At 45.8% G+C, this 13,931-nt stretch overlaps 1 protein-coding gene across 6 annotated transcripts in view; it reads right to left on the bottom strand.

Moving 5' to 3' along the window:
• Positions 1-13,931, bottom strand: part of LOC125021172 (stAR-related lipid transfer protein 13-like) — a 48,434-nt gene that overhangs the window by 13,730 nt on the left and 20,773 nt on the right. Inside the window, exon 1 of one of the 6 annotated variants that reach the window (XM_047607117.1) lies at positions 9,428-10,129. The exons of 4 other annotated variants lie outside the window; for them this stretch is intronic. In XM_047607117.1, coding sequence (XP_047463073.1) covers positions 9,428-9,551 — 124 coding nt within the window. In that variant the 5' untranslated portion in view covers positions 9,552-10,129. Of the gene's footprint in view, positions 1-4,024; positions 4,749-9,427; positions 10,130-13,931 lie in introns of those variants that run through there. One more of the 6 variants, XM_047607115.1, reaches the window with a different exon arrangement.

Genomic DNA, 13,931 nt, shown 5'->3' with positions numbered 1-13,931 from the left:
TATAGAGTCACGTACAAACGAGTGAAAACTGCTTAGGTTGAACAAAATATAACCAAACACACCCATGACTACAGAAATGGTAGAACACCATAACTAATATCTTTTATTCATTCATTTTCGATGCTTTAAGGAGTGGCCCATGCAGGGAAAAACGACTGAGTACTATGGGACTATGGAAAAATACTATGGAAAAATTTACAACATGGCCAATATCAACATTTCACGGTTGATTACACAAAACGTCAGTCGGAAGATGCCTGGTTCATGGAGGCATCCTAACCCTAAACCTAACCCTAACCCTCCCCCTAACCCTAACTCTAGCCCTAACCAAGAGGTACCAAGCTGGAGACGAGGCCAAAAGAGGGATTTTGGATTTTTCAAAGAAGTGGATCAGGTCTCCGATCTCAACTGCTGCTGCTTTTTTTGTGGCAGCTTAAGGAGAAAGTAAGACGTTCAAACACCAACGCACAAGGATAGCTATATGGTTTAATGGTATTATTTAAGAAATGCAGCATAAACTATAGCTCATAGATAGGTGCGTATGTATATAAAAGTTTGCAGTCTGTAAATGGCTTTTTTTCATAGTAAAGTTTGCAAAGACTGCGAGGGAAGCTGAAAACCATCATTAGCAACTAAAATCTCATCATCTGTACGTGCAGCTTTGTGTGTTTTTTTAAATTTTGCACATTTGATGAGATTTTAACGCCCACAGGTTTGAGTTCCTCTTAAAATAACTACAGATGCTTCTATACACATCTGCACAGTTCTGGTGCATATCCTCAACCAAGGCTGTTAATGCTGACATCACATGCATCTAATGAAATACTGCATGTGCTTCAATTTAACAATAAACATGAACATGAGTTTTATGTGTTGCATTTAAAGCTAATCAACACTTCTTGAAGCTACGGTGGGCCAGTTTAAAAAATAAATAAATAACTAAAACTCCATGCTTCCTTACAGCGCTATTTGTGCTTTCCGTGTTTTTGCATAAAGGCGGGGGATAATGCTCCTGCCAGTGTGGGAACAAAGCTCCGCTATTCTTCTGTGGAGAATTTAATCAAGAGATTAATTAGTACACAAACATGTTATTAGTGGGCCACGTAACACCCCCAGCTCGCACAGTCAAACGGAGCTAATCCAAGCTGCCCGCCGCGCCTTCCCCTCGGTCTGTTTCATGTCACTGCATTCCTGCTGTGGAGAATATATTACGACAGGCGGCGAGGCGCTACTACAGCGGCAGAGAAGGCACACACAGATGGCATGAGAGTGTGTTTGACTGGACGTGCCGGCGTGTGAATTTGGGCCTCCGTGCGCAGGATAAAGGAAGGTAATTCCTTACGTAACAAGGGTGCCTGCGATGTTACGTAATGCGAGCACCCCCATGTCCTCCAAACAGGAGTTTACCTTTCTCTCCTCCACCTTTAATTTCCTGCCTTTTATCCGACAGCACTAACCTTGACTTTCTGTCAGAGTTACAGCTGCCTACCGCAGGTTCTCAAGGACCCTGAAGTGCCTTGCATGACATCATTTCCTGCTCTGAATTTCCCATGCGACCGGAGCGGCATGTGAGCTAATAACAGCAGCAGGAAGTTCCTGGGCTGAACATGTCAGTGGGACTCAGCTGGGATTACTGTTAGACGCTAACTGGGTAATGAGCGAAAAACTAGAAGCCGTTTATGGAGTTATATTTAGATCAAAACTTGTCGATTTGGTAAAAATCTGCCAGAGAGTCTGCACGGATAATGGGAAACTATGAGCAGTAATAACAACAACAAGTAATAACAAACACACACACATATATATGTACGTGCACACAGGATGCCTGGAAAGCAGCCATATTCCCACATATGCTTAAGCACTTAGCCCTTCATGTTTAAATGTCAAAGAAGAAAAAAGAGTAATGAAGAAGACATAGGAGAAGAGACAGAGGAAGGAAGGGAGGGCAGGATATTGAGGAGGAATATGTCTTTCCTGTCTCGTGTGGTGCATCTGTGATGACGTCGAGCCCTCAGGAATGTGGTGTAAAACAGAATCAATACTGGCATGAAACGGGTGCAGGTTCAGGCACAGACACTCATGTGCTTCACTGGCTGAGGACTGAAGAGTTTAGACAGACCCGATACGCAATATGGCGCAAAGAGAGGATGAATACAACTTCAGCTTAACATGTGACTGTAATTAGCCCTGAAGGTTGTAGTGAGGGTTATTAAAAGGATGAGATGGAATGAGACAACAGGGCCGGAGGTCGTGGAGTTGCGTGCTTGGTTGTGTCTCTCCAGCAGGGGGCGTTAAAGCAATGCGTTACAGTTAGTAATTTCAATCGGACTGTGAAAGGGGATGCAAGGTGTTGTATTTAATCAGGTGTAACAGAAGCACTTATTTATTTTATCTGTGCTGCCTTTAGCCCCTTTTTTTTTTCTTTGGAAGATTAACGGGTGATAGCTCCTGTTACTCTGGCAGACAGACCTACGAGGATTTTCCTTCAGTTCTTAAAAGAACAGCTGGTCATTTAAAGAATCAGAAAAATATCTTAATAAAAAAAAGTGAAATGAAATAAATGCACATGTTTCTGTGGAAGGAAGGCACACAGCTCACAGCTTCCATAATTAAACCCAAATACAACTAATGAATCAGCCAAATATGAAACAATCCAAGCAAGAAAGGGAAATAATAAATTTGTCAGACATAAAGTCAAAACAGAAAGTCCCTGAACTTTCATGCAGACCTGAGGGAGTTTCAGAATCAGGTGATAACGGACGGTTAAAGAGATTGTGAATAACGATAGCTCAGTTTCATGAAATTTCTCAGCGAGTTATGACAACGAACCGGTGCGCACAAAAGCGGGACCACCCCTAAGTGGAATTCAGCAATCTCTATAGTGCACTACGTCAACATGTGGCGGGAGTCATTTTAAAATAAATCCACATTAACTTGCTTTAAAATATCTGAATATAAGTCAGTCAGGAGCAGGAAGAAATCAAAAAAAGACGATCAGATCGGTTTCAGGTTTGGGCTTGGGCGCGTCACTGAGTGAGAGAAAAGAAGAGTTTGTATTAGTGCAAGAAGCAGGGGGTGAAAGCTAAAGAAGTCATATAACCATCAAGCACAGGCACGAACCCCCTACATTCCTGTCATATCTTTTCCTCATCCATTATTTCATCAAGAGGCTGTAATACCTGATACAAGACCTGACAAGTTTCTGACGCAAACGCGCCTCAAAAATAAGTTCGAATGAAATAATATAACATCTGATATGTTTCAAGGCTACGAACAACGCACCTGGGAAAACTCATCGTCTACAACGAACACAGCCAGAGCACGGGCTCAGAGCCTTCGCTGTGACCGTGTTGTTCCATTGGATGTTGTGTTTGCTGCCTGGGAAGCGTGGGTCACGTGACAGGAAGCAGGGGAAGGAACCAGTTGGGAAGGTAGAACACAGACAAAAACAATAACACTTTGGTCCTCTACGGTTTGTTATGACTTCCTCTAGATTTATGAAAGGCATCTTTGGAGGAGAATTGGCTCCGTAAGTCGGACCGAGCAGCCCCAGAAAGACGTGGGAGTGCCTGCAATGTGAAGTGCGTGCTCTCTTTTGCCAGTAAAGCATTCTTAAAAAGCGGTGATGAAACCGAAGGCAGACGGGTTACAGCTACACAACGTCTGTGGAAAAGGTCGAATATTAAACAAGGAAGACAGAATCTCCCATGACGAGGCTGCAGTCTGAATCTTCCCTCCCATGCTTCAAAACAGACGCACTTATTTAATCAAAGCTCACGCAGTGTGAATCTCCCCTGTCTCTGAATTGAGGGAACAAATGAGTTGCTTAAATTCATCCACGGGAGAAATTAAAAGCTAAAGAGTTTTACAACCTCGTTTAAATATATGGAGGAAAATGTGGGAAAAAAGAGCTATATGTGATTTCTTCATAATTTCTGGAGAGATCCTCCAACTCTTTGGTCCAATTTGAATTATATGTGTAGTAAAATCAACGCCTTACGACCACAGCTCTCTCCATATCTACCTTGTGCCAGCTTCCGTAGGAGCTGCTGGCGGGCAATGATGCGCGAGAGGCGCAGGGCGGAGCGCCGTCGAGGGGTGACTCCCAGCCTCAGGTAGTACTCCTGCCCGTCAGGAGTCATGGCCTCCAGACAGGTTGTTTCGTTCGTGGCGTCACCGTCACTCTCGCTGTCGCCCTTGGCGCTTTGATCCACGACCTCCATGAGGTCATCCATGTCCACGCTCCAGCTGTCTGTCAGATCGGCGCCGTCCGTGCCCTCCTCGAGGCAGTCAGCGTCACCACTCTCTGCATCTTCCTTCGGACTGTCAACGGTGAACGGGTGTGTACGTTTTCCGTTACCCGCGCCACCAGCGCCATCTTCATCTTCTGCAGTTTCTGTGGCGTTTGCCATTCGGTCCACATCGTCGTTTACCGACTCTTGACTCCCGGGAGCAGGATCTGCTCCGTCCGCACCTTCGCGGTGCGCCGAGGTGGCCACGCTGACCCCGGGCGCTGCCTCGTCCGCGTCACTCGTAAAGGTCACGCCGGCGTACACGGCCTCCATAATGCACACACTTGAATCCTGGCGCAGCCTTCGTCACACAGGCGAGTTGTTGTGTGAGCACTCCTTGCGAATTCCTGCCTCTGACATGCCCTCACTGGAAGCCAAAATCAGCTCCCCACCCGCCGGCCTCCTCCCTCCGACTCACCACAGCCGAACAAACGCTCAGGCTTCATCACACCACCTGACTCGGATGACAGGACTTGCCCCTCCCGCACACGCATGCCGACTTCTCAGCTGAGATCGGGATGGGAGGGAGGCAAAACTTCCACAAGGTCTTTCCTTCGGCCACGTGACCAGCAGCCAATGTACAAAGCGCTCAGGGAACACTGCCTCGTTTCCTGAAGTTCTACCACAGACAAACCAATTTGGTACATGCCCCAGGCGTGTGCTAATATGTGTGTGTGTGTGTGTGAGACGGAGAGAGAAGGGCTGTATCTGTGATGGTAGATGTAATCAGAGTCAGGGATAGGCCTGGAAAAATATACAGTCCCAGCAGATGTATCCCAATGTGACATGGGAAGAGGCAGAACAATAGAGAGTACGTGGGCGTGTGAGACTGCACTGAGGAATGCATGTAGGAGCAAAGCTATTGTTACTTATGCTGAGTAGGGCTGTAATGTCATTGAGAAATGTTCTCCACGTCCATAAGTTGGAGTTCACACCACGTGACGTTTAAGTGAACTGATCCAGCGCACACACATCACTCGATTGCGCCGCCACACCCGCCCAGATAAGAACACATCCAGACTAAACAGGCCAAGCAGCGGCTGTAGTAAGAGGCGCCGGTGTGTTCAGTGTGTGACCGAACGCTGCCGTACAGTAACCAGGTTAGTGGATAAATGTATGGAATGCAGCGAGCGGAGGGAAGGAGGCGGGAAGTCGCGCTTTGACCCAGTTTTGCAGAGTAGTGATTTACCAGGACTCGAGGATAGAGATGGTCACTCGAATTCGCCGTGAGGAGGTGGACGGGGGCCGCACGTGAAAAGTAGGTCATGGCAAAGTCAATTTCAGGTCGGCACACACGCCGGATCTCAGAGCAGAATAGCAGAGGGGTTTTACACAGCAGTCCTTTTTTTAAAAAATAAATAAATAAAAATAAAAAATCGGCAGGCCACATGCTTTCTGTACAGTGTGAGTGACGAGTGAATTAACCACACAAATTATACTCAGTCTAACTGTGAATTCCTAAAATAAATAAATAAATAAATAAAAATCAATCTGTGAGTGGATTTGAGTATAGTGCCCTCTTGGGGACATCTCGGGCATTATCACAACAAGATCTGCACAGTTTCTCCCTGCAGAGAGAGGAGTGGGTGAGGGACAGAGCGAGGGTGGAGTATGAAATGTAAAAAAATGGCAAAAGTAAAACCACAAAACTGCGCAGGGCATGAGTTAACCTCCACACTTCGCCACGCTAACACAGCAGGCCAGTATAGTAACGTAACCGTGGGCTAAATAGATGTGTGTAACTGGAGTGGCGCAGGGCAGAGCTGTAGTAAGCACTCAGTAATGTAATAGCTTTCATTCTCTCTCAGGCCAAGAAGGGCGGAGGGAGAAACTGAAAATCTAATCTCATCTAATCCATCAATATGTTGTGAGAGCTCGTTTAGTTTGAGTCAAAGTTTCAAACTTTATGTCTTTTATTGCCAAGTTTGCACCATTTAATTTGCAATTCAATTAGCATAACTCTCGAGGAATTAATTTAGGTCCTACGTCCTGTTTAGGTCCGTTCTTTTAGCGTCTGTATTTGCAGGAAGAGGTTAAATGAGCTACAGCAACAAGACCATCGCCTGAACTCAACCGACTGAGCTGCATTTCACTTCTTTCTTCCCATTTCCTTGCTGATATCCATTACTTCTAGACTTCAGAGAGTCTGCAAACTACACACTGATCAGCCACAACATTAAAACCACCACTGACAGGAGAAGTGGATGACATCGAACATCTTGTGACAATACAACACTCTGCTAGGAAACATTAGGACCTCACACTTATGTGGATGTTACTTAGACATGTACCACCCACCTAGACCAGACCAGGTACCCCCACCCCATAGCAATGACACTCCTTGATGGCAGCAGTCATCCCCAGCACACACACAAAAACGGTTTGGGATCAACTACAAAAAACATGTAGCCTCCTGGCCTCCAAATTCGCTAGATCCCAAACTGATCAAGTACCTGTGGGATGATCCACAAAGGGCCCCTCCCCTCAACCCATAGGACCCAAAGGCCCCCCCACTAACAACATCCTGTTCCCAGACACCACAGGACACCCTCAGAAAGCCCATGTCCATTCTCTGATGAGTCACAACTGTTTTGGAGGCACAAGGGAGACCTACGCAATAATAGGAGGGTGGTCATGCCTGATTGCCTGATTGGTGTATATATGGACACAACTATATATAAAAACGGAAATGCTGCTTACTGCATGATACTTTAAACAAACATCCAGACATCTATGAAATTATTATAGATTCATGACCATAACAAAGATTTTAGCCGTGAGCTTTAAGTCTCATCATTTACACACACTAATCTAAACACTTCAAAGTCAATGGGTTTCCAAACTCCAGGACTCTGACTGGTAATGTTTAGTCACCTTTCCTTTAAACCTTAACGCCAATGGATTTCAAGACTGAAAATGTGACTTTCTGCGTGGCTTGATAAAGGATAGACATTTAAATCTTGACTATCGAATTAATTATAAAAGTGACACGCTAAAGTGAATGAACATTTACAATCCTCTCTCTTAAAAGACATGCAACTGGATCTCACATTTCCTGGAGCAGTGTAGGATGAAGTGCTGTTGTTAACTGACAGCGCACTGATGTAATTTATTAAGGTGAGTAAGGCTTCTGATTGTCTTTAAATCCATTCAGAGCCACAGACAAGAAATTCACCTTGAACAGCCGGAAGCCCTGAGACATCACCGTCATAATTCATCTCCATACACTTTGGTTTTTACTCACAGCTGCCGAGCATTTTAAGCACTGTGCATAGTATACAGTGAAGTGAGTATAATGCCTCTTGGATAGAGATAACTCCAGATACAGCTTTGTTTTCTACGGCGAAAACGCTTTCACCAAATGGAAACCCACAAATCCCACGCACAAAGGAAGACCCGACCCCCACTGCTAACCCAAAAACCTGCGGAATTATTTCTAAATCCAGGCGTCATTATGTACTCTCGGTCGGCACAAACACACACCCCAGTACACAAACACAGATTACTGAATGAAACCATAAAAGCAATTAAATTTACTTCATTCAGTAAGTTTGGCACCAATACATGAGTCTAATCTGTCCGTGACTGTTCACTGATGCACCAAACTTTGCACCATTCAGGCTGGAAATTAGCATTTAGATTTTTTTTTTTCCTGCAACTTAACTGCCGCCTTATCTATTTTACACTGCACACACGCTCCATCATAAACGTGTTTGCATTTGTTTACTGAGTCTGATCTCACAGCGTTGGGACGAACACAATAAAAACGACCATCTGGAAACCCTGCAAACGTTTTAAACGCTTTCAAATTTTGAAACATTTGACTGTCATGCACTCTGACTATGTTCCACCAATTCGCGGAGTGGAAAATGCACTACTGAATACCAGCATAACTGTAAGTCCAGATGTGCGCATTTTAAAGATTCCCCATCCCCAAATGTGATCCAGACAGATGTGAACTGTGTGAGCTGATGGGTTAAGCAGTAGGGTGAGGGAGGGAGGGAGGGAGGGAGGGAGGAGGAGAGGGAGGGGCTGTGGGTTTGAGGGCTTTTTTGACTGCGAGGATGGAGGGGTGAGAAATAATAGGAAAGAGGATTAGTGGGGCAGCAGGTGTTCTCTGATGCTCCATTTGACTCGTCTCTGATTAATTGTAAAGAAGCCCTAAAGCAATATGATAAAAAAAAAGTATTCGCGCAATCTTGCAGGGGACATTTAAAAGGCCTCGGTAGCCCTCTTGCTATGCAATCTGTCACTGCTATGCACTTGAACACGCCTTGAAAAGGCGCACTCTGACCGATATCGTGGTCAGTGGCGGTTTGTGTCTTCGTGGATGTGGGAATGTTCGCCGTTTAATTTGCTTAAGAGGCGCACATCGCGGCAATTACATTAAACCGAGGAGACAGCTGCAGCTCCCTCTCTCTCTCTCTCTCTCTCTCCCTCCTCACTTTTCCCCCCCAATCCTCCCTCTCTTGCGCACAGTTTAAGGAGAAAGGGAGACGTCTGCGCATCCAGGCCACTGTAAATACAGAGCAAACCGACTGACCCTCCGAACTTGGTGCATTAGCGCGTAACCCGCGTGTCTGGACACTTGAACGGTATCCTAAATCCAAAATGTGAAATACCTCAAGGGAATAAAATGAGCAAGGTACACCAGTCTCCGGATTAGAGCAACAAATAGGGAATGACTGGCATCTGAAACCCCTGCTGGACTCCTGTCCACGCACATGCCTGCGCTGCTTTGAGCACTAAATTTGACAATGACCTTCCCAAAATAATCAGGGTGCGCGCTGCGCATGACGCTGGACACATAGGAGGTTATGTGCAGTGCACAGGCTGAAGAACTTTGTTTTCATACATTTTTAAAAAATATATATAAATTATAAATACATGGCTATGGCTTATCTGGACAGAGTGAATGAAATTATGGGGGGATTATGACCTCCAACAGTGAGACAAAGACAAATATCCACCCATGTAGTTAGAGATCCATGTCAGATTAATTTTTAAAAGCTACAGACTGCCTTGAGTTACCGGTCCATTGCAGGTATGTAAAGCACATTCGCGTCCCGCTTATTAAAATAAGTCCCATTTCCATTTTTTTTTTTTTTTTGGGGGGGGGGGGGGGGCTCTCTGACCTGCTAGCCGTCTCTCCCGGACATTTCTCCACAGTAGATCCCAAGCCTTGGACGTGGAATCCCGCAGCTGCTCGCTGATCGACCGCCGCAGCTGAAGCTTGGCAGACTTTCGCTGGCTTGTCATTGCGGCGCAGCCGGACGCATATTCCCCGACTTAAACGAACCGCAGCGCTCGGCAAACACACAGCTCGCTCTTCGGTCTATTTATTCCACCGTGACCGGGGCCCCCTCCCCTCCGGCTGGAACAGCGCGCCCCGGCTTCTGCGTCTGGCTGCCGCAATAGACGTCCCCGCTTCACCTGGTACACGGCTCCTCTATCGCTGCGTCACCTTCCTGCACCAGCGGAGGCGGATGGGGTCCTGCTACTGCCGGCAGGACTTGGAGCCACAAAAGACACACGGACTTAACTGGTCCAGCATTTCTGCGCTCCCCTGGCCCCTGCCCGGCTCCGTCGTTTATGGGGCGAAGGTGCAGAAATGTTTCAACATAACTTCAGCATGTGAGGGTCTGACAAGGCGAGCCAGATGTGAGAGGCGGTTTTCCCCCTCCCTGAATGTGAGACTCTCTCTCCTTCTCTCTCTCTCTCTGGCACACACACACACACACACACACACACACACACACACACACAAACACAAACACACACTAAACCTACATGTTCTCCAGGACACAAACCCACCCACTCACCCAAACAAAGATCTCTTTCAATCCCCTTGATACATACTAATAACACATGCCACACATACATGCGCACAACTGAAAGTATTTCTGCGCACTCAGTTATAAATCTGACTAGAAAAAAAAAGAGGGCAGCTCTCCAAACTGTCCCAACAGACATGTGATTGACTTAATTATTTTTCCTGTTTCCCTTCATTTTCCCCCATTTCCGACAGAATTTGTTTAAACCCAAAGCGAAAAACGTGACAAACGGAGCCCTCCGAGCCGCAAACCACTGAACTGGGTGCAATTTAAAATGGCAAGAAGCGGAGAAGCGGTGCGTTTTGACACTCACAAAGCTGAATGGGGCAAATATGTGGATCTCTTCATCCACAGAGATAAGAAAAACGCATCCCAACAAGCGGCTCCAAAGCAGGGGTTTCAACTGCTTCACAGGGTTTTTAAAACTGGAGGTCGCCCCAGCATGTGAGTAACTGAATATGTGCCTAGCCAACTGACATTAAGACGAGTGCATACTCAACAGCCAGCATGATTCCAGCAAGCCGGACGACCTAAAGTGAAGTGATCAACCATCAGCGCTGTCCGTCTCGGTGGGCCTCATTCACCCCTTTGACAGGTTAAGAGTTTGGGGAATTTCATTCTGAGCATTGAGTTATTCTCTTGTTATTCCAGGAATGCCAGACGAGGGCGACCAGACCAGGCTGGGATGCTCCTCAGCTGCCATCTGCCTGACACTGTCGGATGTCCTGTTTGGGGTGTTGAGTTGCAGGCCACGGGTCCATGAGCACAGAGGCCTGATCTGACATTTCGGCTCGTTGAAACACGCTTGCCATCCTGAGCGGTCAGCAGAATCCTAAAGTCGGACACCAAACACCACTTTACTGGTGCAGTTGACTGTCATATAGGTAAAGGCTCTTAATAAATAGCAGAGGAACTATTTTCATCCAGAACGTGGCTCATGTGGTTGCACTGGGCCCCCATCAAACGGAACACATTGCAGGAAAATGATCAAGAACCTTCGTGGTCCAACCCTCCCTGCTCTGTCCTAGTTTCTGGTGACATTGTGGCTGCAGAGCAACCCGCTGATTTATATTCTCTCACTTCGCTGCTGAGACCAAAGTAAGACGTGAGGCTGGCATCGGCATGCAGCGGTGACGAGAGGGAAAGCGTTTCAAGGGACAGATCAACAACAGGTAGCTGAGCGGTGGAGGGACGAACGAGGGACGGAACCGTGGGAACAAAAAGACGAGGCAACAGACATACAAAACATCCACCGTGGGATAAAAGGGGGCAGAGGAGAACGATGAATCGCGCACTTGAGAGGATGAAACGTGTCTGAAATTGTCCGTTTTGATTACATCTAATAGAATGGGATTCATGAGCATTTTATCTGGAAATAGAGGTTATGACAAACTGCAAAGTCACACGGCCTGAGCAACTTTCACAACTAGTCATTCTCAAAAAAGAGATGTTTGCTTTTGGCGCTTGACTCACAGTCAGTTGGTAAAGAGAGGACAAAATATTACATTTATTTACAACCAGTGTAGAAAATACAGGCAGTTATCACCATTAATTACAGTAAAACAGCTTTTCTAGTTTGAATTAAATGCACTGATTCCAAGGATCTCCTCAAACAAGATGTAAATACTGAATGCTTTAATTCATGGGTCTTCATCAGGCGTCCGTGACCCCTAGGGGATCCGCGGAGGTACTGCAGTGGCTTCACAAAATCTTTGCTTGATTAGACATTTTTTATATATTTTCTTTTCATTTTCCCCCCACAACTTTAAATCTCTTTAAAAACACATTAACATGAATACAACATATTTTAGTAAAGGGATAAGGGATAGCTTAATACTGAATGCAAAACGATAATAATAATGTATATTTATAAATAGCACTAGGCCGAGTTTAATATAGAACACGTATAATTGGTAGGGGGTCCCTATTTAATCTCTAAATCAGGTCAAATCAAGGGTCCTGACAAACGCTGAGGACCACAGCTTTAATTCAATAAGAGCTTGCTGGTGGACGTGAGTGCGAGATGCCAACAAATTAACGGCCGAAGAAAAAAAGGATATACCGTCAAATGAGGGAGTCATAAAAGACATCAGACAAAACAAAATAAAAGCCGAACTCAGTCCAGATGGATAACTATGAAACAAAACGTATCTGTTCTTTGCTTAACGGAAAGAGAGAGAGAGAGAGAAAAGAGGGGAAGCATTTTTGGACATAATCATGTTTAATCCACAGAGATTTGGACAATCTGTGCAGAGGAGCGCTGAGGTTTCGCCCGGTGCTATATAATCCACAGAGCAGCACCACAGCGGTCACTCTCATGAGTCAGAGGGCAACGGCTGAAGCTTGCTGATGAATCGCGGGGCACCTTTTGTGCCTCCTTCCTTCTGTTGAGTAATAAACCGTTAACGTGACGAAATCTTGTTTGCATGGGTGGCTTCAGATACCAGATGGAGTGATGACATGTTGGGCAGCTTTCTTAACACTCAAGGAGACACGGACATATTACATAATGTCTAATAATCTATCTATCTCTCTGAGTTACAGTTAGGGGGTATAGGGGTATTCGCACCCTGGCCTGAGCTCTGCCCCTACATGTTCCAGCAGGGAAGGGAGGAGGTACATGAAAATGACACATAATCACACAAAAATGGAAACAAAATTAGAATGCGCCCACAAGTGCAGGATGACTCATCGATGTGTTTAAAATTGTTTTCCAAGGAATAAAAATTCTAAGATTTACAAGAATACCAAAAAAAAAACATTCTCGTTAACGTTGGTCCTGACAGACCTTCCGTAATATCACGTAGACTTTAAAAATAAATAACTGGACCGCACCAGCCACTGAATATACTGTATGTTCTTGTGGAGAGCACTTGTACAGGGTGACTTGCAGGTTGAAGTTGAGAAACCGGACCAGTGTGAAAGAACCAGACATTTAACACGTCTGTGGGAAAAACTACTAAACGTCCAGTAACTTTGATCCGCAGTCAGTTTTGTGTTTCTCCCCCGTGACGTTGAACGCTATGATACGCGGATGGCGAGCCGGTCCTTGAGGTCAACCTCTACCCGGGCAGAGAGCACCACAGGAACACTGTCTCACGGCAGCGGCCAATCAAAACACCAAACTAACACATTCCAGGGCTCGAACGGCCAATCAAAGCAGCACAATGGGCATGTTCTTCACAGACAGGCCGGCATCTGAGTTTCTGAACAAATACACAGCTGAGCATGGGCGTCTCTACCAGGGGAGCAATAAGATCTTGCAGTGGTTACTGAAATGGACAATCAGGAGAGGGCTGCTGTCTTCTAGGAGGCAGAGGAGGAGGAGGAGGGGGAGGGGGAGGGGCAAGGGTAAGATATTGAGTTTCATCACCTTCTTCCTGTCAGGTCATTTAGGGTTAGGAAATTATGTCAAATACACTGCGTGAAATGGTTAAAAAAAAGATGTTCAAACCCTGATGTGTAGTGGCTAGAAAATCCTCCTGTAATATCTCCATCTTCTACGGCATGGACACATTCATAAAATTACCTTTACAAAACAATAACGAACGCATTCTGCTAGTTTTTAATCTGAAAATGTCATTTCTCCCCAAAAAACTTCCCACCGCCACCGAGGCTCCCGCTCACAGTGACAGAATGTAAAATGTTAACATGGCCGCGCGTACGCACACTCAGGAGCCCGGGGTGAGGGAGTTCAGCCGAATCAATGATTCAGCAGATCACATGAAACACTGTGACAGAATCCTCTCGTCCAATCCACTCCCCTTTCCGAGCATCCTCAAAACTAAACGTCTTCTCGTGTGCA

This window comes from Mugil cephalus, chromosome 15 (assembly GCF_022458985.1).
Source record: "Mugil cephalus isolate CIBA_MC_2020 chromosome 15, CIBA_Mcephalus_1.1, whole genome shotgun sequence".
Lineage (NCBI taxonomy): Eukaryota > Metazoa > Chordata > Actinopteri > Mugiliformes > Mugilidae > Mugil > Mugil cephalus.
This window is presented reverse-complemented; position numbering and strand designations above follow the sequence as displayed.